The sequence below is a fragment of the Ornithodoros turicata genome, chromosome 9 (assembly GCF_037126465.1).
Source record: "Ornithodoros turicata isolate Travis chromosome 9, ASM3712646v1, whole genome shotgun sequence".
Taxonomy (NCBI): Eukaryota; Metazoa; Arthropoda; class Arachnida; order Ixodida; family Argasidae; genus Ornithodoros; species Ornithodoros turicata.
Genome location: NC_088209.1, coordinates 35350699 through 35376638, shown reverse-complemented (window position 1 = coordinate 35376638; position 25940 = coordinate 35350699). Strand labels below are relative to the sequence as shown.

Here is a 25940-nt window from a genome sequence, read left to right as displayed (position 1 = left end):
CAGAAGGGGGGGGGGGGATATATATGTGTTATAGAAGGGTGTTATATATGTGTCAAGGAAATGAGTTAAAGTACACCCCTTTTTTAAGAGTGTACATAAAAAACCTGGCTCCCGGCGTACTCGCTTCTTGTAACTGTCGTTCTCCCTCTTCCCTTTCCACAACAGAAGCGGACGGACTTACACGGCTGTCAACATTGCTGGGTTCTATAAAGAAACTCGTAGTGTAACTCGATGTAGTTGAACTACTATGTGGATTTCAACCGGAATCCAGATCCCGAAACGTAACTGGGGCACACAGAGCGACCCCGGACGCCTTTCACTCCAACTTTTCCTTCGCTCAGGAAGCAACTGTTACATTCTGCTGGCTAATGACGATAATGATGGTGGGCTTCGCACATTACACGGAGTATTGGCCTCTTTCTCCAGTCCATCCGTCACAGCCACTCGTGTCGGATGGGCAGACTGCATGCAACACGGATTACACTGGCCCCCGTTGTCATTCACTGCACGCATGAGACATCTCTTGTGAGGCCGCACGCGAGTCGGTCATCGAATCTGTCCGTCGCGACGATCCACCGACCGAGAACAAAGACAGCACCGTAATGAGTGACTGACCGCAGGAGCGACGAGCTCTGGAAGCTTTCTAGGCCAAGGGCGGCACTTGTTACCTGCCCTGATTTGCATGCCGTCTCAACTTCGTTTATCCGTGTATTCGCACGAGCAAGAAGATGCGAGAAACGTCGTAGCTTTCTGCCGCCAGGAAAGCGCGAGCGCTCATGTCGTGTCTTTTCGTGCACTGGTAACCATGGGAAATACGACGCAGCATGTTCGGTAGCAGACGACAGGAAAGCATGCAACAAGATGTTCGGTAGCAGACGACAGGAAGACATGCAGCAAGATTAGCAAGATGTTCAATAGCAGACGACAGGAAAGCATGCAGCAAGATGTTCGGTAGCAGACGACAGGAAAACGTGCAACAAGATGTTCGGTAGCACACGACAGGAAAACATGCAGAAAGATGTTCGGTAGCAGACGACAGGAAAACAGCACCGACGCCGTCGTCTGCTAAGTGTGCACTACGCCACTCCCAATATTCTCGCACCGTGCGAATCCTCAACATAACACGCGGTGCAACTTCTGCCCCGTGAGCAGCTTTTTCTGACAGTAGAAGATTCCGTGGAATATGCTAGCGGCAGTGTGTATCCACCCGTGTCAATACACGGTACACCGGATGACCCGTGCATCCCACACCCGTGAGACCCCTCTATGATAACTATGAAACTGATACTGAAACTGACCATGAAACTGACAACGATGTTCGGCATTGGCCGGCTATCTACTTGGCTAATTTTTTCGTCCAAAAAGTGCTTCGACCTTAAATTAACTGGTTTTAAAGGCGACAACGATATCAGCGTGACGTCACTACGTAACAGGAGGAGTGAGAGGGCCTCGCTGAGAGAAAAGGCGCCGTCCAGACGCCCGCACCGCCGCAGCTTCATCTATTTCCTCATGGCCGTGCTCTGATTGGTGGTGTAGGGAATGACGTTCTCGCTCTTTTCTAGTGAGAGAATTCCAGCATACTCTCAACATCCGGCGTCTGCTCTTGTCATTTATTCCACCGAATAGCAGACAAACCGCGCCGCTATTTCATGCGGGATTTTCGATAACGTGGTCAGTGGTCAATAAAGAATAGAATGACACCACAATTTCGGAATCGACTAGGACGGACGCTACGGACCGTCGCTACATTGTAAGCGAATGAAGTCGTCTTTCGCCAGTCTGTGTATTTTTTATTGGCCCTAATTAGTCAATTCAGCCAGCAGTGGGCCCGGACCCATGAGGAGCGGCAGCGAGCAGCAGGCAAGTAATCTCATCGCCGGCTCGCGTGACGCTTCCGTGACGTTCTCGCTAGGATGGTCAAGTGCCAGCGTCCTCCTCTCACACCGCCTCTTCTATAGAGATCTAAAATTTCCGGAAAATTTGAAGAAAAAAAACAGAAAAGATGAATTTGAAAGAATGATTTATATCTCTGCTCCTATCACGTGAAAATGGTGCCAAAAGGAATATGTCGTCGCACTGACGTTGCGCATATATCGCGCGGGAACTTCAAACCGTGTGGATCCCTATGATTTATAATGACGGTTATAAATTATACCGCCTGAGTCTGCAATAAGCGATCCAGTAAATTAGGAAAGGTAGTACCGATGGCAACAAAAATCTACGAATTCATGTTTGGACAGTGAACTATCCATTTAACACCCATGGTCTCGGTTCATAATATAATGGTAATTGGATGCACCATGTGCTGAATGTTGACACCTAACTTTCTTCGCGCAATTAGCGCACCCATTCTACTGCGCTACAAATTTGCATGAAAAAAGTGCATTCATTATACGTGTAAAAAACGGTGAGAATCGACATTTTTAAAACTCACTTCTAGGACCCAAGTGTGACTATAAAGTTGCAGAGCGCCTTCGGAAACCCTGGATGCAGTTGTCTGCACTCACAAACACCCCTTGGGTGATTCATTTTTTCAAGAAAGCCCGCGAAATTTGAAAGCATGCCACATGATTACCCGCCACGATTGCAGCGCCCTCAGGCGAGCTCTGAAGGAGCGATATCCACTCCTCCCCTACGTGGACGAGCGGGTAAAAGCGTACGCTCGTTGGCGGTAGCCAAAGTCGTGCTGAAGACTGGGAGGTGGTGGGTTCGAATCCCACCACCGGCTGTGCTGTCTGAGGTTTTCCCTGGGTTTTCCGACAGACTTTCCAGACGAATGTCGGCACAGTTCCCCCTGAAGTCGTCCCAGGATGTACACTAACCCCACCGTCTCCCACTCCTCCCTGCTGTCCTCTCTCCATCTATCCACGTCTGTACGCCTCTCATAGCCACAGTTGTTTCGCGGCGCTAACACGAAATAAAAATTAAAAGAACAAGAAAATAAACGATATTTGTTGTTTAAAAGACTGCTTTTGTCAGAGACATCAGCACGATTTGCAGAGCACAGAGAAAGCACTCTTCATAAGCTAATCGGATATCATATCAGATGCACTCAGTCACAACAATGCGTCCCAGATTTTTATCAAAAGATGTCCACAACGCCTCCTGGATACGCATCAGGAAGATAACATATTGTTCCAATGGTGCCGTTTCTCCATACAAAACCAAAGTCAACTTCATAAACTGCTGTCATAAAGAAGATTCTGGCATTCGAGCAGCATAGCACGGAAGAGTGCCACGCGACCGTACTGGAGGCGCACTTAAAGGAGCACAGAAAGCCATCTAAAAAATTTTCAGTTCCAAACGTGTTGTGAAAGCAGGTAACGTAACTTGATGGTTCACACAGAAATTTTCTCTGTACACAATATTTTTTTATAGAGTTGAGTTGAGTTTCTGAGTTATTTCATGTTGAGTTTGCTGACAAAGCATACTGACAGGTTAGGTGCCTTGCGGTGGGGTTTTATAAAAGCAGAACTCATCTAAGCGGAAGTACGAGCTGGACGCGCACGTAAAATGATTTTAAGTCTCTCTCTCTATAACGGGAAATTAAAGTTTGTGCGAAATCACTATCAGCTCGAGCTAAGGTGTACGATGACAGATTCAGAGCAGAGTTAAAATGCATTACCTCCAAAAGGACTCAAAGTGCAATACAGTTTCCAAGGTTTCTTATTCCTCGTCTTTTGGCAGCCCGCATTCAAGATGTCTTCATACCAGCTACCATGTTTGCATTGCTTCAGTTTCCAAGATTTTTATTTCAACAATGTTTCTCAGACTATTATGAGTTTTAGCGATTGCACGTTTATAAAATGCACCTTTACTCTCGTACTGTGTGTCTGAGCAATGTTCAAAGAGCAAGAGGCCCCCCAACTATTTATGTGTCTGGGGTGACTAAGCAGGAAGCAATAAAACGTACCCTTTTATGGTTTTATTATGTGTCGGTGGACCGCTTTATCTTTACTTTAGTTTTGAGAGCATGCTCGTACGACAAAGGCCACATAGATTTTTCTTTCACTGCAATATTGTCCATTCCTGAAATTCTCTATATTTCTGAAATTATTTAACAGTTTTTCTCTACGGTGGAATAAACATTTCCCCCCACATATTAACAATGTAACCAACTGCGTGGCTGCGCAGTTTTCACAATTTCACAATTTTTTCGCAATTTTCACCTTCACACACGCATACAACGAAACAGCAAAAAGCATAGACAAATTGTAGATTTTTAAGTACAGTGTATGGCACACAAAAGGCACATCAAGATTGAAGCACTTTTCATTCAATATAAACGGAGATCATTCATGACCAGCCCGATGACTACTTCGAGGTAGCTTCAACTATTTTCTGTGGAGAAACTCTCAAAGGCTCTCTACCGTGAAGGCAATTCCCAGATGTTTAGCAGCCCCTAGCACGAAAATGGCACCAGAGAGAGCGGCCTAAGAGCCTTTCCACCCTCGCATTTAAGGGAAAGGGTGAAGGTGCGCTTTGGTGGAGCGAGAAAAATCACCTCCAAATCTGCTGTCTGAAAACGACATCAAGTGCACCAAGAAGGAAAAGACATCGTCATTGCAAAAAACTTCTATCCTTAATAAGTCATTCTACACTAAGCAAATCGAAACTAATTAGAACAACACCCCGGGAGGTTGCTAGTACGGGAATAAAAAATAGTACCTCGTATCTGAAGACTGTTAAAACTATTTATCTTAATATAGCGGTAAACTGTGAAGAGAGCAGGAAAAACGACTGCTGTGCAAACCCGACGGATAGTATAAAAGTACCGCCACCTTTGCCTTAAAATCGTACAAGGTTGACAAGTACAAATGAAAATCACTGACATTTAGAAAGAAAGAATATGGCAGTTGATAAAGCTGTAAATGCAGATAAAACAAGAAAAGAAGTTAGAACGGGGACACACTGTGCTGTACTGGACAAATTTACGCAGACACGCGTGGTGCCACTTGTGCCAGTGAAGGTCGATATCCCAACAAACGTGGTTTCTGAACTTGCGAAATCGTATACGCTAGGACACCCAGTAGAGAGTGTAAACTTTGGAGAAACCACGTCACAAAGTGTCTATCCACTTACAAGGCCCAGTATGTATATATATATATATATATATATATATATATGTATGCCCATACTACATATGCCCATTAAAGACTTACAAGACAGCAATAAGGGGATATTTGAAGACTCGCATGTGTCCAAAGAAGAAACCACACGTGCGCCTCAGCCTTGAAGTGTTACCTTGTTATTTGGAAGAGGGACGAATCAGTAAAGCTGAGTGGCAGAAAAAAAAAAAAATTGTACCCGCACCCATACCCAATGCTCATGCTAGAGCCAGTTCATCTCTTCTACTCATCAGTTGTTGCAACAAAACAGCCTCTTGTGATGCTGAGCACTGCAACACAACACGACCTGCCACATGCTGGTTCAGGTTGGCATATTTTTAACTGTAGCGGCTCTAAAATGGAAGCACACAGGGCCTTCGAGGTCTGCAAAAGTATATCCAGAATTTTCAAAGCCCCTGTCCGCACATTTTTCCATTGATGGTTGACCCACAAGGCAGGGCAGAACCACTAGGGATGGTGGAGTTGGGCCACGATCGGAGAATGGCACAGTACACAAGCCGGTGCAAACAGCACAAGTTTGTGGTTCGCACTTCCTACACCTGCATGTACTGCGCATCCCTATTATGCCATCCCCACTCGCTTTCTTTCCATGGAAAGCACCAGCAAACATTCCCTATGCTCTCAACAGATGGCGTTCTACACCATCCTTAAAGGAGCATTAAAGTGGTATCTAACATGGCCAAAAACTGCTGTCATCTTGCAAAGCAGTATGTGGAGTATGGAGCCGGAGCGCTCCAACTGCAGACCACACCCACTCTACCGTGATGTTGGTGGTAGAGAGCCACTCATTCATTCGTAGGAAAAACCGTCTGCTACGAACATTGCGAGCTGTTTCTTGTTGACTTCTATTCTTTATCTGATTTATATCACGTTTTCTAAAAAAAACAAAGCATATATGCAGCCTGAGAAAATAAGATTACGATCGCAAGAGTAATATATCCGTGGCTTCTGTGCAATCACAGAATTCACAGTAGCAGAAAGCAAGCGATGGCGGCGGTATTGTGGCGCCACCTGTTAGCCACTGAACCAACTGCGCGGTGAAAACGGTCGGACAGGCTTCACACTGTCAGGAAGCACGGGGTTTTCGCTGTACAAGCGCAGTTAATTTCGGGCTGCACGACTCGTTCGTCCCGTGGTGTCTGCGGTCCCAAAAAATCGTGGTTGTGTCGTGGACAGCCTTCAAACCCTCCGTTTCGGACATCACATAGCCGGAGAACGCATGGCATCTCCGAAGCGGTAGCAGACGCTCCGGCCTGCGCGATGTTGCTCACCTCGATCATGTGATCCCAGGTCCAATGAGGAGCGTCCTCACCGCTTGGATCACATAGTGACGCGCGTGGTGGCGCTCATCACGTGCCTATCGTGAAGGCGAAGGAGGGTGTTTCGCGCACGGGAGATTCGGGAAGCTATTGCAGGCGTCCCAATTTCGCTACGGTTGCATGGATTGTGGGAAAACTGTTTTCGGCCACCTAACATTCCATACTGACCAAAAACAGAAACAAAGTTGTGGGCCTCTAGACTGCTCCCTTAAGGCCCCTGGTTTTCTGCTGCGGCAAATTCAAAATTCTGCGGCACCGACTCTTAAATTCCGCGATTTTCTGCGGCAAGCAGTCAACGGCTGCTTGAAATGGGAAGTACTTTGTTTTCTTAGATAATGTGGGAACAAAAAAAATACTTTATAAAAATTCAGGTTCAAAGCACTGTTGTGGTTCAGCATTACATACATGATATCTTGTTTTCTCCTCTGACAAAAAATGCCGTCTGTTGCCTGCAATCATTTTATACCTGCTGAAAGATCTTTTGGCATCTACAGAGTTTGTAGGAACTTCGTAGGAAGATTATAAGAAGGAGCTTACAATACATGCCTGCCATGCACTGTGGAAGTTACACCTTTAAGACATCCTTTTTGTTTCTGGGCTGTAGGCATTATTTAAGCGCTGCCACCACTAAGCTGCACATGGGAGTGACGCCAACCCTTCCTCAGGCAGAGTATGCACAATAAACTTGGATGAACATTATCTTAAGCTAAACTACAATCTGTCTGTGTTGGTCCTGGAGCATGGGCCATTTCGTAAAGCAGGCTTCACCTCATGCAGGGAAGCGTTAGGTGAAGCCCACTTGCGGGAGGCGTCGTTCATATTCTGCGAATAGTTGGATATTCGGAAATCAGAATATTGGGTACTCAATTCGCGAATGAAATACTTCGAGCGATTGATATTTGATTCGAATTCGAGAACTCGAATATCCGCACACCCGAAAAATAAGAGATTCCGCGATATTTCGCGGAAAACCCGGGGCCTTAACTGTCCTGGAGGAACACCTCCTCCCAAGCAGAACGCATGCTCAAGAGGCAACACACCACAATGGACTTGCTGGCCCGGTGCCAACATCACTTCTGTGTTCCCTCAAAACCACCTCGAGTGAACAAAGCCCGATTGCTTAATCAACGTGACACATTGATTAACAGAATGCCAATCACGAGGTACATTTGGCAGCCATAGTTACAGAGACAACCCACCATAACCCTCATGGGCATACGCTCGTAGCCACAGAGTGCCTCCATTTGAAATTGTCTGCGGCATATGCTTGGTAGCAGACGACGACTGTGACTCTATATGTCCACATGGTGAAACGGTGAGCAGGATTTCTGTATCTAGGAGGCACTGGTACTGTACACGTGAGTTTGTTTCTGACAAGAGTGGTTTGCCAAGTAGCCGCCGAGCTGTGACATTGTGAAAGAGGTCCATTATGGAACAAAATCACCGCTGAATCAGCATACGTTGAATCAAGCAGACGCGGTTTGGAATGCAAGATGTGTAGCACGCGTTCTCACGTAGTAGCAAAAGCAGAGGGAAAATAAACACTGTCTGCTGTACAATGTGTTGGCATAGAGAGCAATCACACACACCACTTGGTCTCAGATTATCTTGGTAAGTGAAGCAAAGAGAGCTTTGTGGCAAAAGGATTTAAATCCTTCCCACAGAGGCTACTGGGCTGCTGCAGCAATTATTCGTACTTGAAAGCATGCCCTTGTAGTACACCGCTGCTTTGCGTTAGCAAGCAGCACACACACAAAAAAAAAAGCCAACTCTTTTGTGGTCAAGAACCGCTATGCCGCTGAAAGTCGCTGACAATTTCTTTTCCGGTAGTGAAGACTGGCAACATCAGCTAAGACTGAGGAGACAGACTCACCAGCTAGGTTGTCCAGCAGGTATGCCAAAAGCTTGGATGTTCCGTTGGGTTCACTGTACACACTCAGAATTTCTGGGGACAAGGGGTTTCCTTTCAAGCCTGTCCAAAAAAAAAAAACGTCCATAATTAGTAATATGCAAGGGATCAGTATAAAAGTTTATCACATGTGCAAAGAAGGCAAAATACAACTTTACACTACACCAACATCACAGCGCACATGCACAAGGGATACTTCTAGCAGTACCCTCTCAAATATTTGAATTTCCTGAACCTCTAATGTGTCGATGGAGCAAAGTCCCTTTGGGACAATGTGGAATGACAAGAAATTTTCTAATACAGCTCAATCTATTTACTACTTACTTTATTTAATTTAATTACTACTATCTACGTACTTTAATTCACCGCAAGCTTTGATTCGCAGGTTGCGGTTGTTTTCTAAACACGACCACCGACCGACTGAACTTGTACGTATTATATGTAGAGCCTGAAGTTTTTCGGGAAATATTTTTTGCTAAATTTGGAGAGTAAAAATCGGGTAAATAAATATGTGCCCTATATTCGTGCGAATTTGGGTGAAAAACTTGCAATATGCTAAATTCGGGAAGAAATCTGGCTCAGTTACTCAAACTAACCGTAGTGGTTTGGTACAAACGGTGATGTCACTGCATTTGCTGCCAAACAAGTAAGTCAGTGCATTCCTCCAGACATCCCAGTGAGGGCAAATTGACGGGTAAAAATCGGGTTTCACCCTTAAGAGGCAACCTTCAATTCGGGGTGCAAATTCGGGGAAGAATTGGGTAGAACCCCAAAACTTCAGGCTCGAGTTATACGCCAGTGTGCATCATACATAGAGCCTGTTTAGGGTTTTACCCGATTCTTCCCCGAATTGAAGGTTGCCTCTTTAGGGTAAAACCCGATTTTTACCAGGCAAATTGCCCTCTCTGGGATGTCTGTAGGAATGCACTAACTCACTTGTTTGGCAGAAAAATGCAGTTACATCACCGTTTGTACCAAACCGCTACAGTTAGTTTGAATAACTGAGCCCGATTTATCCTCGATTTTAGCGTAATGGAAGTTTTTTCACCCGAATTCGCATGAATTTAGTGCACATGTTCATTTATCTGATTTTTACCCCCCGAATTTAGAAAAAAAACATTTCCCGAAAACTTCAGGCTCTAATCATACATGGTACCGTCATTTTAAAAACTGAATTTTTTTTCTTGGTGCGCGTTATCCGTTATCAGTAATTACGGTAACCAAATACTTGCATCCAAATACTTTTCATCGCTGCTCGTGAGCTTACCTAGGACATGAAGACGAAAGAGCTTTCCAATCTCGTAGGGAAGGACACGGAGGCAGTTGTGGGAGAGGAGGAGCTCTCGCAGCATGACCAGGTCACCCAGCTCTGCAGGCAAAGAGCGTAGCTTGTTGCAACTCAAGTCTAGGTGGGTAAGTCCCACCAGACGTCCAATGCCAGGCGGTAGCCGTGACAGACTGTTGTCATTGAGGTAGAGGCTCGTGAGATGCGACAGTTGCCACAAAGAAGGGCTCAGGTTACGGATTATACCTGCCCAGAGAAAACAGCACATCGAGTTTGTACCACTAGGCACAACAAAATGACGGGCAACACTGGTAACAGCAAAACTGATTAGCGTTGCCAGCTTCTCCATTACACCTAGCTTGGAAAACTCCATGTGCGGTAAACAAAGAAGTAAAAGGCACCCGTAACCTTGAAGCGATAATATAATTTTAGAGTATCGTACTCTACATACAATGAGCTTATTGCAGTGAACAAACAAATTGGTTTCCGTTCAAACAGTTCAAGACGAAGCCTATCCAGAACGACATCTTGTCATTCATTGGGACACCGTAAGTCCACAGGTGTAGCTTACACAACAAATTATGGCAAAGCACAAAGCTTATATTATGTAATCATCCTGACAGGGGTACCGAGAAAGGAAGGGCATGCCCCCCCCCCCCCCCCAAATGGAGCTTCAAGGTCACTTGTGAAAATTGCACACTCTTTATTCATGGGTCATCATGATTTTTCTCAGGTGTCATAATAATATTAACCTCTGAAAACCCGCACAGATTGTATGCTTTGCTCTCCTCCCCACAACCCCAGAAGCACTTTGCCCCCCACCCTCCCTTGGAAAAAACCCTGGGAATGCCCATGATCATCCTCAAATTTCAGCTACACTATGTTTCCCTGAATTTCGGTAGGAGGCAAGAAGAGCACCTGTTATCTCCAACTCAGGCCAGTGCGACTTCTTGCCAGCGGCGACATCTTCAGCACACATGATGCTGTGTGTCCTACGTGAGCTGGGAGAGTCATACTTGTCCTTTTCCTTGTCCCTAAGGCCTGGCCTTGACATTGGGGAGTCTGGAATACATGTACGCAATCTAGTAACTGAATAGTACAACAGTACATTTGAACACAGTAACAAACACTTTCATTGTAATACTGCACTTTCAAGGAGCACTGCATGTTTTCTTCCATGCACCACAAACTTAGTGAATGTCCACAGCGTGTTTTACACAACGATTAATGCAAGAAAAACTGTTAAACAATTAATATGAACAACGTTACAGCAGAGCCAACAAACTAATCATGTACAATCAAAGGGTGATTTATGGGATAGACCTATTTCACAGCACCAAAGGCATCATGGAACCTTGAGAAAGAGTGCACAACATGCTGTTACGAGAATAGTAGTCCATTTTGTGGCTCTCATGTACTGCACCTTTGATACATGTGTTAATTAATAAGATATTACTCGTGTAGCGCACAGCAAATTCGATGGTTACCACAGTAATTCTCGGCGTTTAATAAAGTTGGAGCTTGTCTTCACTACGTCACCACTCAGACTTCATCAAACCACACCGTTTAAGTCACGAACAGTACAACTCGCAGCAGGAAATACTCCTATGTGAAATGCCAAGCACATGGTATGGAGCCGACCGCATTCATGGTCATGTTACTGGCCATCGGCTATTTTTTCACACACACACTTGATCACAAGATATGTCAATCAGTGAAAGTCATCCGCCTATGAAACCGTTAGCGTAACTGTCTACCTACGTGGAAATCCCATCCTACGTTGCTCTTTTCGAAACGTTGAGAATGTTCGCGCAAGTTTTTAAATATCTCGTTGACACATGTATGCGCAACGTTCAGAAAATCGAAAAACCTACTGCGTGCACAAAGCTGGTTTGATCTTTACATGATGACAGCCCGCCTTGACGTGTGCGGGATACCAGCATCCAGATACGTTTTGCTCGCAAAATACAACCTCAATATTAATATTTAAAAAATATATGTGAAGGGACTACATTTAATATTTAACTGTCCCTACAGTGCTATCCGATCATGTTCGCGCTCGTTTCACAGTATTTCCGTATCCATGAAAGAGACGCAAAATGCTCATGTAGCACTTCACGTGTGCGGCGAAAGTTGATGTAACGACGACAAGAAACACGACATGCTCTGTCTGTCTTACGCACCTTCATTGAATTATGAATAAACCTTTGCCGGGTGAGACGAGTGTTTGTGAAAAGGAAAAAAAAATAACGAAAAAGGCCACTTTTCGTCAAACTTTTATGGTACAAGACTTTTGCATCATGGAATCCTAGCCTCATCCCGCGGAAATAAAAACAAAAAATGCTTATGAAGACAACTTTATTGAATAAATTTGAAATATTTTAATCGCGATATATTATCTCGAATGTAAGTTTAACGTCGTTCATCACGTTGTGGTTTCGACTGTGATAATTTCGCTAATTTCGTATTGACTGCGGAGTTTTAGTTTTTGAAAGATGGCCGCTCTCATACCGCTTCGCTTTCAGTTGATAGTAAGCAAGCAAATTCGAAGTGAGGAACAAATGCTATACTTTGCTGTTGATCTTTCTTCTTTTTTCAGTTGTTACATTACTCATACTTAAGTTGTCAGGGGTTTTCAAGTCGTAATGTCTTCTTCATATACGTCTGCCGCATTGTGTAGTGGGGTTGCTAAAGTTTCATCTTGCGGTTGGGTTATTCCTGATTTTAATGAGCAAATTCTTTACAGACATCTGCGCAATCAGAAACACGTTATGTGGAACAGCAGGCAGTCAACAGTACGATAGCCCTATGATCCAGGTGAGAGGACATCAGCACTGCTACATTTCGTTCATGTAGTTTCTTCGTTAAGGTTGGGAATGACCAGGGCACGTTTGCACAAAAACATCCTTTAGCACAGCTTTGCAAGTGCCTTCAGCACGTGAAGCAATCCCAAGCGTCGTTATCTTCCTGCTCGTGCAGAGCATCATCAAAGAAGAAGCTGTGGCTAAGGGTTTTCCTTACGTGAGGTTCCAAACGGGCCCAGGACGTTTCAGGTTTCATGTCACCAAATGCAAAATTTTCTGCAAATTCTATTAGCAAATAGCTATTTGTTTTCCCAACCTCGGGGAATGAGGTGGAAACCAGAGAAATCATTTCATTTGTCTGTTATGCCATCTTCCCAATCCACCAGGCACGGTGCTATGCCACCCAACGCCATCGTAAGCTCATATTGGAAGCGCAGAAACGGAACAGGCAACGAAAAATGCAGAAGCCCGTGGAAAAGCCCAAGAAGTTTTTGCGAGCCAAAAATGCAGAGTGAGTACACCATTCGTGTTGCCCGACACACAACATAGTGTCATTACTGAATTTCCGTGCCACCACGTCTTCCACTGTACACTTTATCGTCTGTTTTTCCGTTGATTTACCTTATGTAACAATTCTTTTTCAGCAAGTTACTCCTCAGACCGAAGCGAGTGAACGAAGATCACCTGCCTGAGCTTTCTGCAAACGCAGACGACGTCTACCTGAGGATGTTCTTTGCAAAGCCTTGTTATCCAGCTGCGGAGGTGATTGAAATGCATAAGGAGACTCATCACCCAACAATATTAAACGACCCAGAAGCCCTTCTCTACGCCTTTGTCGAGCTGGACCTGAGCCTGAAGAAGAAGGTATTCCATCTACCATCCGTATCGGAATGAATGTAATGTTCGAAGGGTGCGAGATGCGATGAACACTGAAGCGACGTAAATCTTTTTGCAGAACAGGTACCGGGAAAATTTTTCTGGCACAGTTCTGTACCCTCATTCGTTTGAGATAACAAAGAGACAAAAAAGAATCATGGCCCTCACAAAGGTTCGCATTTCTAATTAGTTAAGGAAAGCCAGGCAACTGATATGCACTCTGTCCTTGTTGTTCTAGAGTGCAGATGCAGCCAGGGAAGCATTAGAAGCAGGAGCTGATGTTGCAGGTGGCCCCAACCTGATTAAGCAGGTGACCGAGAATACTTCGCAGCCGCTGTACAGAGAGAACTTTAACAGACGCCCGTTCTTCAACCCTACAGATCCTATCCGGTGAAGCCGAGTACAAATCGTTCGACTACGTTCTAGCTTCTGTCGACATCCTCGACAGTTTGCCGCAGCTGAGGGGTCTCCTGAAACAGAAATATCCCGTCGCCACAAATGGTTAGCAATTCACATCGACGGGTCACTGTCACCAGAAGCAGTACTGGCGCATCCCTCTCAGCCAACCCCCGGTGGGAATTCCTAAAGGGTGTTGCGACACTTTGATAGATGTGATTCATTACATCACGCACACATTGTATTGCACACTAGGGTATTGAGGAAAAAAAAATCGCTGTTCTGCGTGGCGTACTTGGTGGAAAGAACCCTAGAACACACGTACTCGTCGCGCTCCGACATCACAGCTCCGGCCATTCCCATTGGTAGCCGTAAGCATGTCACATCTCTCGAGCTTCCCCACTGGCCCTGCCGTGACATCAGTGCCGCATAGGGTTGCCACCAGGCCGGTATTATACCGGCACGGCCGGTTATTTGCTTCCTCTGCCGGTTGCCGGTAGGAAAGTGATACCGGCAGCCTTTTGCCGGTATTTATGGCTCAAGACCTCTCATAAGGGCTTTTACGGGGTTTTTCCTTCAAAATTCCACTACAGCTTGAATAAATCTGGAGCACAGACCAAACTCCGCAGTCACCATTCGTTTTCTTAATTTTTTTCATTATTATTATTATCATTGTTATTCGTTACGTCTTGTGTTCGGAAGGTACAAGAGCAGTGGTTGTGCAAAGCTGTTGGTGGTGGTGTCGAGCCAGCTAGAACGTTCCTCACCCACACTCCCTTTCCCACGAGCATTTCCTTCTTCCCTCTATTCCACCTCCTCTCCCTCGGACGGTATTTTTCACTCCGAAAGGTGGCAACCCTAGTGCCGCAGGAGTTTGTTTTGAACTTGAATGCAGATTCGCATCGACGCAAATGATTGCATTGTACATTTATCCGGAATAACTTGCGACAAAGTGTCTCAACTCCTTCGACTTCTATCGAAAACTGTGACGCAACTTGACTCGATATTTTCTCTTTCAGGCACAGTCGGTGCAGATTTGCCTGCACTGGTGACCAGGTTCCTCCATGGCGTAGATTTTTCTTCCAGCAGTGATCCTAATGAATTGGATTATGGCTTTGTACAAGTTCCAACAGGAAGGGTAAATGTACAGCTCTGTAGTCAGTGCGATTTCTGGGAGCGCTTTACATCTTTCTACTTTCTTCTGAAACGTGTACATAACTGATCCAACATTACCATCGCAGCTAAACATGGAAACAGACCACCTCGTGGAAAACATAAAGGCACTCTGCAAACAGTTGAAACGTACAAACCCAAAGGGACCAATCCAGGTGAATATATATTTCTTGCATCAGAAGACACATTTCTAGTGCTTTCCTCACTTCAATTAAGGCCTAATTGAAGCTGTGCACCTCAGTTTAGGAGATCAACTTTCTCTGCATGTGCCATTTTGGACTCAGACTTGAAATGACACATGTGCATCGTACTTCCTGCTAGAAGACTTTAATCTTGTATAGCCAACACGATGTACTTCTTTGAGCACACCGCACAGGATTTGTTTTTCTACGTGGATTTTTTTTCTTTTTTCTATAGGCTACTCGTTATCAGATTTTTTTGCAAATAATGACTGCATATCCAAAGTTAGTCACTTGTCACTGACGGCCTCAGTAGCATTATACCAGTTTGATCAGCGATACTTCAAATGTTCATGTTTCCATGCAACTGAGGCTTGTGTTGTGTTTGTTTGTATGTTCCAGCCTCACAACAATTACTTTCCATCATGTCCACCAGATGCCGCTGCGTCGTATTTGCGTCATATGTATGTGTGTTTGAATGACAAGAAATGTAGGAGAGAGTGTGACGTGAGTGAATGAGCGTCCGTCAGTCAAATGAGGCCCCTGGCAAGTTGTCGGAAAGCAGATGCCAGCGTGGTTGAATTGGTCGAGGCGACCACCAATTGGTTGATTGACAAAATTGGTCGACCGGTAATCGAGAGATGCGTGGCTCAAATCCCTCTGCTGTCTGGCTTATCCGATGACTGCCGTACGTCAACCATCACTTTGTGTTCAGCATTAGACAAAAGGGTCAACTTGAACTTGGTTTCAAGGACAAGTATGGTAATTTACACAATTCAAGAAAATCCTTTATAGAGCTCCCCGCTTTGCAGCATTATGAACGTGTTGTGTCTTGACTCTGAAATATTTTACACGATTCGTCACTAGCGGCAGAGGTAACACAAAATCATATTATGTAACAATCAAACTGTCCACAGGCACCTTCATCAGTAAAGTCGAATTGAAGAGCCCTCCATCGACGGAGTATTTCAAGATCAAATACGACGATTTTCTTCCCGAGTACAAGGACGTTAAGAAGAAGAGCAAGAGTCGGACAGAGAAGAAGCAGCGGAACAGGCCGGGTAGATTTGGGGCACCTTAATTTCTGCCACTTTGCTTGTATAGAGCCATTGTACTAAGACTATAGGATATAAATGTCATTCGAATTTCCACATATCATGCTTGCATGCAACACAAAGTAGGCACAGATTTTCACTGTGCCGTGTTCCTGTGGCAGTGTACTGAAGCAACATTTGTGCAGTTGCAAGCAATGAGGGCACCTTCCTTCACAGTATCGAATCTTCGGTCTGCACCTGAAGAATGCCCTTGAGTGGGCCTTTCAGAACCCCACACTCAGTTTTAAGTGCAACAGCAGTAAAATGTGAAACTTGAAATGTGACAGTGATGGGGAGTGCTTGTACTGTACTTTAGTACTGTACTTCAAGTGTCAATGATGGCAGGTACTTTGTAATTTTGGGGTACTTTGCCTATCACTGAAACACCATGTGTGTGCACCCTAAACATGCACTCTTCACTCATTCCTTATTCCGAACTTGTGTCCCTAAACACGTGGCATGTCGTGCTGTCTGTTGTGTGGGTTCGAGCTCTGGTGTAATGACAATACAGGCTTCAGTTATTGCCTTGCCTGTGTCACCCATGCTATGCAACACAAGGTGTCAATGTAAATTTAAATGTTTAACAATTAACTGGAATTGCAACTTCATACATATTGCAACAATCAAAACAGCTAGTGTGAACAAGAATTAGCCAAGGCAGGCTACAAACATGGACGACACAAAGCTAGTGTATGTGTATGAGGAGGTATTTTCAAAAATCTGAGTTGATCTACAATGCTGTTGACATTTCACCTCTAATAGAAATTCAGGACTTGTTGGTTGGATCACTCTCTGGCATATATGATTTTTCGTCATGTACTCTCCTTTGATAATTGGCCAACCTCGCATGTAACCTGTTGTTGCAACCTCATGCACAGCCTTGTCTTGTAGCCTTACATAAACAGAACATTTTAAAAGCTCTAAAATCCCAGTGCATTGGAGAGAAAAAAAGACTGACAGACAAACACAGCACTGGGGTTTCCGTGCTTTTAAAATGTTCCACCAAACAGCCCGATTTCTAACTCTTGTTACTAAACAGAACCATGCTGTACTGAACACACATTACTATTTATGCTCAAGAGTACTGGAAACTGAATCAATTAACACAATGGACAAAAAGAAGGGCTCAGTGTATGCAATACAAAGTTTTCATGACTTCAAGGATAAATACCACTGACCTGACATTTTGGGACAAATAGTATTTCCTCACTAGGCTAATTGACACATTAATGTAGAGCACAGTTTTGTGTGTGATAAAGAGCTCAAGTACCTAGTTTGAAGTAACAGAAACAACCTCCACCAGACTATGTTATATTGAACCTAATTCTATGCGCATTGTAAAGCCCATATTATTTAGCACACATTAAGCACTGCGTTGGGCAAATGTACAGTATGCCCAATGTCGACAAAAGAACATCCGAAGTTGTGAATTTAGTGGCACACAATTTTTTAGCAATCTTTTGTGTCTTACTGGCTCATTTAACAACCACATCTTATTCAGTTGAGCTTTACATTTGCCGTGAACCATGGAATCGTAGACAAAGGTGCAACTGCTTTCCCATACTTATGGTAAAGTGATTTCTCGTAACAGTCGCCTCATGCTCCGGGTGAGTCGGACAGATAAGCTGTGAACGAGGATCTCTAAAACTTTATTGGGTCAGGAAGGTGACTTGCATCTGTCTGTGACATTGCAAAAACAAAGAAAAACAACTTGTTTGGTGATTAACAGTGGAAAGCGAACTATGATGTATGTGCCGAGAGCAAAACTTAAGTAAAGGACATGTACAGTCTAGACACTAAAGCGTTCGTCTAAAATGCCGCTAGCATAACCTATAACTGGTGGTAATCATAAGGCGTAATGAAATTGGAATAAATTAGGTGAAGGTAAGTCCAGCTTCACGGTAAGTCAGATAAATCTTTTCGATCGAGTTCACGTACGCAGCGGTTCGCAGGTCCAAGCCCAAGTTGTACTTCATGGCGGACCGCATGATTTGCTGGAAAAGAGACAAAGTTAGAGATATGAGAGGGAGCCGCGATGCACGCGATATAAAAAGTGAGTAATGAATACATGTTGGTCGGAAGTGTTCTCAGGAACACCTGGAGAACGCTTGCAAGTAAAGCTCCCATAGCCGTCTCGCACTTTGAAGGTGCATTAAAGTGTAGGAAAATGCCCTCTTCGCAGAATGGAAGACGATGTCACCTTGCCGACAATACAAAAAGAAACTGGATTCGTCTGTTGCGTCATCTGTGATTCAAGCGCGAAGGAAACTGCCTCCTCCTCTCTCTCCTTTTCAGGAGACATGACAATGCGTAGCAAACCCCCAAAGGTTTCTGCAAACGATTTCTCACAATGACTACATACTTGAGCACTGCACAGGCTCGGGCTTACCCGTAAGCCCAAGCCTGGCCCACAAGGCTGGGCCGGGCTTGGGCCGGTGCATTGCCGGTCCTAGATTGGGATCAAGCCCATGTTACCCCACTGTTAGTTAGCCATGGTAAATTTTTACAGCCTACTACACTGGGCCGGGCCCGGGTGGGTAAATCAAAGAAAAGTCGGGCCTGGGCACAAGAATGAGGCCCCTGCAGTGCTCTAGGGCTAGGCTATACCCATTCTTAGAGCAGGGCTTCACCGCGTAGCGCACTCTTAGCCAGCCACCATTCCAGATGATATTGTTCTGCCCTTGATTGGTTAAAAATGGGAGACGTACACTTTTTTGTGACACTTATGCTATGTTAACTTTAATTGTCAGTCGTACGCCCCTCGCTTTCCACAAATTGGGAGTTGCTAGGTGATGAAGTTCTCTTTTAGGAGTGTACCTCCCATTGTGAAATTGCCTCTCTACCTAGCAGGTTCTCAGCCTGTCAGCTCCCCAGTTTTGCAACCCAGTCTACCAGAGATTTATCCACACCTCACCATAACCACCCCACAGATGTTTGTAAATACCCCCCCCCCTCGCATTCTTTCCTGTGCATCCCCTACAGGAGGGCTTTGTCAACAATGACACGTAAAGCTGATATAATGTGCATGTAATAAAATCCTCCTCTCCCATTTGCTTTCTTGTTCTTACCCGTGCAGATCTCTCCATTGTGTAGTCCAAGCCAGAGTGTACAATGTCCTTCTCGGATGCACCCTAGAAAAGAGGACAAGCAGTGATAGCAGAATTACATCAAGTGGCAATGACAACTAAGATATGTAATCAGGGTGTCACAAAAATGAAAACGTGTGTGTGTGTGTACTACAAAAGAAGACAAGCCTAATCTCATACTACGCCTGAAACAGCAGTTACTACAGTCAAACTCCTTTATAGCGAACACCGTTTTAACGAAAATAGCACTACGGCGAATTTTTTTACAGTTCCGTTGGAGCCCTATAGGTCCAATAATGGACATTTGTTTTAACGAAAATACCTTTACCGCGAATTTTTTTCGCTGAATGTGTAAAGCACAAGCTTTGAAGTGGGAACCAACGTGAAGGTTGCGTCTGTAGTGCCTTACTCGCATTTTTATTTTTAGTGAAACACAACAAAAATTTGCACCATTTACTTACAGAGATCCTTTTCTGGAATGCCTCACTGGGCATAATGGGAATGCGACCTCCTGCCTTGCCAAACCTCCTCTCCAATGACTCTTGCACGCTCTCTGCAAATGTAGCACTATACATTAATATCTTTGCCTAATAAGTTTTGCTTAATAAGTCATACTCAACTTTTTCAGAAATATCTATTAATTCTTAATTCACGGTGCAACCAGCTGCTACGTGTGGCTCGGGGAGTCATTTAGTAAAAGTAAAAGATAACTTTTGGTCAGGTGCAAGCTACACTACATCAAGCACATATGCTGAAATGCACACGTCTTTTGTGTACAGGTTCTATCCTGAAACTTGTTACGTGATTATGTTATTACGTTTTGGGTACAATTGTACAACAAATAGGGTACACACATAGTGCGGAAGACACAGCTGGTTGCATATTTCTGCATCTGTGTTGGTGGACTTGTGTCTCAATGTTCAGTGATAATTCAGGAGAAAACTGGATTTAACCTGTCCAGAGCAAAATCGGTTATTTGAAGAAAACTTCTTACCCAGGAGATGATAGTTAGATTCTCTCTCATACTTGAAGAGTAGACGGCCGTAGCTGACGTGGTTTAGGTTCTTCAGCCACTCAAAGTAGCTGACTGTCACACCACCAGCGTTGATGTACAGGTCGGGTATCACCAGAATATTCCGTTCCATCAGGACTTTATCTGCCGCTGGTGTGGTTGGCCCATTAGCTGCCTCTGCAATGATCTATGGAACAACAGTGGATAAGACAATTATTCATTTTGTTATTCAATTAATTAATTATCTATCTTGTTACATACAGTTTTTCAAATAAGTTTTTCACAAATTTTTAAGCCTGAGTTTTACAAATGTTGCCACCTTCTATATGCGCATCACCATGCCAAGATATATTGTAAATGTATTTTTATTCGCGATGTATTAATTTTCGCAAATTTCGCGACCGCTAAAAAATCGCGAAAAATAGTACTCGCGAACACAGCATGACGTTTATCCCGCGAAAGGAAACAGTCATGGAATCGCGCAATTAAATACTCGCAAATAATTTCGCAAATGACTGAATGAGCGATTTGCGAAAATTAATATATCGCGAATAAAAATATGTTTACAGTACCTGAAAACACTATTAGTGTTATCCATTTCTGTTGTGCAGTAGGTATGTTAATAATAATAATAATATTAATAACAATAATAATCTTTATTAACGTGCCCAAGAACAGCCAAAGCCTTGGTATTGGTGCATGTAGACAATACTGTACTTACAAATATATACACACACATATATATACAAACATACACAGATTACGCGAAACATAACATACTTAGGACACATTCAGAAACAAGAACATAACAGGAAGATAATACTACTACTACTACTACTAATAATAATATTAATAATAAATAACCAACACTATTAGCTTGGCACAAGGAAAAGACACATATCTACTTTACTTTTGTGTCAATCAATACCCTTCAGTACACAGACCAGTAAAAGCTTACCTTGCAGTTGAACTTGTTTGCGTTATTTTTGGTGATGACCTTTTCTGTTGCACATGGCACAAAAATGTCACAAGTCTCATATATCAAGTTTTCGCCCTGGTATGGTTCAGCTCCAGGGAACCCAACAATTGTGCCATTGTTCTAGAAGTAAATTCTTAACTTGTAGAGAGCATTCGTTGAAAGTAAGCAAGTGAAACAAGTCTTTGCTTACAATTTTCCACTCCTCGATCTCCTTGGGATCAATGCCGTTGGGGTTGAAGATGGAACCATCCACTTCCTGGATGCCAATGCAACGCGCACCGGCTCTGGTTAGGTAACGGGTACAATGCAGCCCCACATTGCCGAGACCCTGGAAGAGTAACCGTATGTGTGCACGGTTATACACTCTCGATAAGCTGAGCACATAAAGCAGTTAATAAGCAGCAAGACATTTCACCTGGACAATAAATGTCTTTCCTCCCCATCCAGGTGTTGTGCCAATCATGCTCATGAAACTGGCTTCATTAATGAAGTTGTCAATGCCGTGGAAGACACCCTGGAGTTGAGAAAACAAGTCACTTCTGTCAATTTCCGTAGTGCTGGCATATTTCCTTTCAAATACTCCATCTTGTTTTACTTTTTGGGGGGATATTTTGAGTTGTGTATATATTGTTTTATTCATTATATATGTTTGTTACAGCCAAACTCAACATATCAATGGATGAACTCTCGTTTTTTGCTTTAATTTGTATGGTAAAAACCCTGTGTGACCTGGCCACCTCATAAAGGAGCTGGGACTAGTTATTTCTGAGCTACATTCCATTTCCCTGGGCAACAGGGCAATACTGTTCAAAAACCATCAACAGTGGCATCAAAATGTTTTTGCAGGCTCTCCCACTTGAGCAACAACAGACTTCCTGTTCGTGAAAGCCTCAACTTCAGTGGAAGCAGGCGTTCTCCGAAGTGGAAGTAGGTGTATCATATCAATCCACACATCAAACTCAAAATTTACAGCAGGTATTTGAAGTTTGCTTAAGTACAATGTTGGTCACTTTATTTTCTGTTGTTGCAGTAGCTGTACTTTCGAAACTCACCCTTCCTGTTGCAGACACTCGTCCATGAATGCCACCCTGGTTGATTGGTTTTCCAGTGATACACGCGTGAGAGTTCATATCAGTGTGTCCTTGAATAACAAACAGAAAGCACACATCGGTTAGGCTTCCTGTCGCTGCCGTTCAAAGTAGAAGTAGACACCCATACTGTACCAATTGTCTGTGAATAAGTGTCTGCGATCCAACTCATCTCACGTTCTCCTGTTCCCATATCAGGAGCAGGTACGTCAACTCCAGGACCTGGGAAGATTAATACTCATGTATTAGGCCGCAAAGCTGTAGGTGGCAGCACGATCAATGCAGGTTTATCACGTGCTTGGCATTCTATGCGGCACATAGCTATAGGATCTTTGCCTCTCACCCAAAAATCCTTTCTTGGCCAACTGAAGGGCAAAGTTTCGTGTGATCTTCTCCAACTCAAATTCACTGAATTCCCTGGGGTTTATTTTGAGGCCAGCTTTGCCTCCTCCAAAAGGCACATCTACTACGGCGCACTTAAAGGTCATCAATGCAGACAATGCCTTGACTTCGTCCAAGCTGACGTCCATGCTGTATCGGATACCTGTTGGCAAAGATACATTTGTGAAACTACTCAATCACTGGTTCAAATCTGTACCACTTTTGGTACGTGTACAATCAACCTATTTCGCAGTTCCGTCCAAAGAAGAAGAAGAAGGAGAAGAAAAAAAAACTTCAGCCTCCAAAAATTATTGTGCACCATTCATCATACTCAGGATCATACGACATGTCTCAAAGCCACTCAAGTACAAGTGTTCTGCTTATCTACTGATGTTGCAGGACCGGAACACGCGAGCTTTCATTCATTCCAGATACATGTGCAATGAAACCTTGACGAAAGAACTGTCACACATAACAACGAACATATGGCATGGATTGAGAAGTGACAAACATTATTCAAACATGAACTATTTCAGGACTGCATGATGGCCATGTAAACCAAAAATAACAAAATTACAATCACAAGAAAACATTATTTTTAAATGCCATTTTGCTCCTAATAATTGTCAATAGCTGTGCTTTGTGTGTTCTGCTTTATCGCATGCATACTAATTTATGCCCTCCTTCAGATTGGTTGGCTACCGCCACCAATCAGGGTAAGATATTTATTTATTTGCCCACAGGACATTACAGTGGGTGTATAAGATATGTGCACCTACTGTACATGCATCACTTACACTCAACTGTATGCGTACTGTGCGGCTTCCCCTACGCAAGTTTTATAGGTTTGTAACTGCGCGAGAGAATGGGCAATGGCTCAAATGGTAAAGCTCCCGGGATTGCCAAATGGGGCTGCAGGTGCGACGGTGACCGCACCTGTCGCTGGATCAGAAATGTTGCTTCCAAATACGTCGCACGACTACCTCATAACTTTTGCGGAAACAGCTTTCACATTCTTTCCGGCTTCACTACAACAGAGCTTGCTTCCTCAGCTCGTTCCGATTCGGGGAAGCCGCATCCGTAGAGCAGCACGAATGTCCGAAGACCTTGAGCCCAGAAAGAAGCCGTGACAAAAACTCCCACTCCCCAATAAATTGCACAGGCAAGCAAGCAACGGACATTAGCGTACTTGATGCTGTTGTTAATCTCGTGAAACAACCGGTAAACTTGATAAGGTCTACATCAATAAAAATGCTAATATAGGAGGCATTGCACAAGAACACGGACGGAGAAGCTTAGACTTCGCGGGTACAGGAACTGCGATTACTAACCACACAGCGCACTTTGTATTCAACAAGTGACCACTGAACCCAGTTTTATTTCTGAATATATCTAATTTTAACATATCCGAATTGACTAGGCTATTCATAAGGTTTGAAATGCACCAACCTCCTTTGCATGGTGTCCTGTGGTGACTGTGTTGCGCTCTCCATCCATTGATCATCACGTATTCACCATTGTCTCTTTTCAACGGGAACGAAACTTCCAAAACTGCTTGGCAAGGACCCAATAAGCCGAGGTACCCTCGCACTTTCTTCCGTTTCTCCTCCAAGCTGAGCTTTCCCTTGAATTCCTCAACCAACTTGTCTTCGACCATTTGCCACCCACGGTGATAGAAATATTCCACCATGTGAAAAAACGATGGGTCTTCGGCGTCTTCAACATACTGCAGGGACTCTGGAATCTTGTGGTCGGAATAATCTCGCCTTTGCGAAATCGTGGGTGCGACCGCTGCTCTCACAGCCCTGCCTACAGTGTTGAGGCAAACCCCTCCTTTGAAGTGGGAGCAGGCTGCCTGACCCAAAGTGACCGCTCCGTACTTCAACATCGCCGTCTGTTCTAGTTCTATACAAAGTGAGTATTGCTAAAGATAAAAAAAAACACCACGAAATGCTAAAATTCACCCATATAACTCACAAAAGACGTCCTGTCCTGTGGGCTTGGCAACTGGATACGATGAGGTAAAAGCCAAATATATATCGCATTAGAGATGCGACGGCGACTGACGCACCACTACGGCGAAAAGCAGTACTAACCGGAACCCATAATCTGACAGTAACCGACATTCGACATATTTCCGACATTCGTTGGAAATATTTATCCATCCTGCATACGAAATTGCATGAGGCTGTGACATATAAAACGCTATACGCGTCAGCTCACTGCCTATCAGCAATATAAAGCATCACAGAGGTAGTGAATTAAAATGATGTACAACGAAAATCCGGAGACCGGGAACTGTAATGGCATACGCATAGCGCTATAGTGCACATTCATAAAGGGAAGTCACTAAATTAAATTAAATCATTTTGGCTGGTTTGAGCTCATCGTCTATGGTCGTTTCGTCGTTCTTTCCGCCCAAGCTCAAGCTTCCTCCTCATGGACTGGAACTGATAATGGCCACTGATCTCCACGCATGAACTTCATGAAGAGATGTGGGAAATACGTACATGCACACTTTGTCCCTGGGCCTCATGTTTTAAATTGTTTAGACAAAAAGCTGAGATGCCTTGTAGTCATTTTTTTTTAATACATACGTATAAACGAGCCTAGGCAAGAGGAAGAGGCTAAGGGCTGGAGGGGATTACGCAATATATATATATATTTTTAGAGAGTCCGGAGATCTCGCGCGTTTTTGAAATTTTTTGTGCCGTTGCGCGAAAATGAGCGCACGGTTTTGCACAGCCACCATTTCGAGATTTCAGTAAACAGTTGTCCTGTGTATACTTTACAAAGCGTGAAAGACAAACGTGAATCTCTTCTTTATTTGAGATATGTGTACCAAAGTTAATCCCAGACTGTGTTTCCCCCAGTTTCATGAGGCACTCAATTGCAGAGTCGAGCGTGTTTATAATGACACTGACAGGAACGCGGAATCACATCGCTATATCAGAGTATCGTTATACATGGACTTTCGCAAAATGGCCTGTCGGGATCACGTCAACGAAGTAGGACGCCGCTGAGCATGTACGTTTGTTGTACATTATTTTAACTATAACTCTAGATTGATGCAGCTTTGTATCGAAAGCTTTTCCAAGGATAACGTAACCGCCGTTACCACGTGAGGCTTCGCAGCTGTTGAGATCGACGACTCGTCGTCCAGTGCCGTAATCATCATCATTCTCACGCGTAACTGCATTGTCCATACTGTTTGTCCACTCACACTTTGG

The 25940-nt window shown here is 44.0% G+C and overlaps 3 protein-coding genes across 6 annotated transcripts in view; 1 reads left to right on the top strand and 2 right to left on the bottom strand.

Moving 5' to 3' along the window:
• LOC135368756 (CCR4-NOT transcription complex subunit 6-like) overlaps window positions 1–11948 on the bottom strand; it is a 92889-nt gene extending 80941 nt beyond the window's left edge. The window contains exons 1-4 of one of the 3 annotated variants that reach the window (XM_064602263.1): window positions 11826–11948; window positions 10561–10704; window positions 9625–9888; window positions 8322–8420 (exon numbers count right to left, since the gene is read on the bottom strand). In XM_064602263.1, the coding sequence (XP_064458333.1) occupies window positions 8322–8420; window positions 9625–9888; window positions 10561–10696 (499 nt within the window). In that variant the 5' untranslated portion in view covers window positions 10697–10704; window positions 11826–11948. The other 2 variants (XM_064602264.1, XM_064602262.1) reach the window with 2 other exon arrangements.
• A 167-nt stretch (window positions 11949–12115) lies between these two features.
• On the top strand, window positions 12116–16221 carry LOC135368759 (large ribosomal subunit protein uL1m-like). The gene is given in 11 exon segments (XM_064602267.1): window positions 12116–12192; window positions 12389–12459; window positions 12833–12957; window positions 13091–13310; window positions 13402–13494; window positions 13561–13632; window positions 13703–13823; window positions 14738–14856; window positions 14960–14999; window positions 15002–15046; window positions 15988–16221. Coding segments are annotated over 11 exon segments (1125 nt in total). The 5' UTR covers window positions 12116–12137; the 3' UTR covers window positions 16152–16221.
• A 1578-nt stretch (window positions 16222–17799) lies between these two features.
• Window positions 17800–24778, bottom strand: LOC135368758 (glutamate dehydrogenase, mitochondrial-like). Of its 2 annotated transcripts, XM_064602266.1 has the most exons (12): window positions 24688–24778; window positions 24160–24615; window positions 22673–22873; window positions 22465–22551; window positions 22294–22382; window positions 21657–21755; window positions 21432–21569; window positions 21221–21361; window positions 20245–20449; window positions 19712–19803; window positions 19233–19295; window positions 17800–18158 (listed from the first exon to the last, which is right to left on the bottom strand). In XM_064602266.1, exons 2-12 carry the CDS (start codon window positions 24596–24598, stop codon window positions 18039–18041), a joined length of 1674 nt encoding a protein of 557 aa, XP_064458336.1. In that variant the 5' UTR covers window positions 24599–24615; window positions 24688–24778; the 3' UTR covers window positions 17800–18038. The 2 variants fall into 2 exon arrangements, with proteins under 2 accessions (XP_064458336.1, XP_064458335.1); XM_064602265.1 differs by having other exon boundaries at window positions 24160–24748.
• Window positions 24779–25940: the final 1162 nt, after the last annotated feature.

Bases quoted from the DNA above. Each gene is read 5' to 3' on its own strand.
- LOC135368758 (XM_064602266.1), bottom strand. From the start codon at position 24,598: ATGTTGAAGTACGGAGCGGTCACTTTGGGTCAGGCAGCCTGCTCCCAC. The intron at 22,383-22,464 runs GTACAGTATGGG...TTGTTATTCAAG, and splicing joins CACTTATTCACAGACAATTG to GACACACTGATATGAACTCT. The intron at 21,570-21,656 runs GTGAAATGTCTT...TTACTCTTCCAG, and splicing joins GAAAGACATTTATTGTCCAG to GGTCTCGGCAATGTGGGGCT.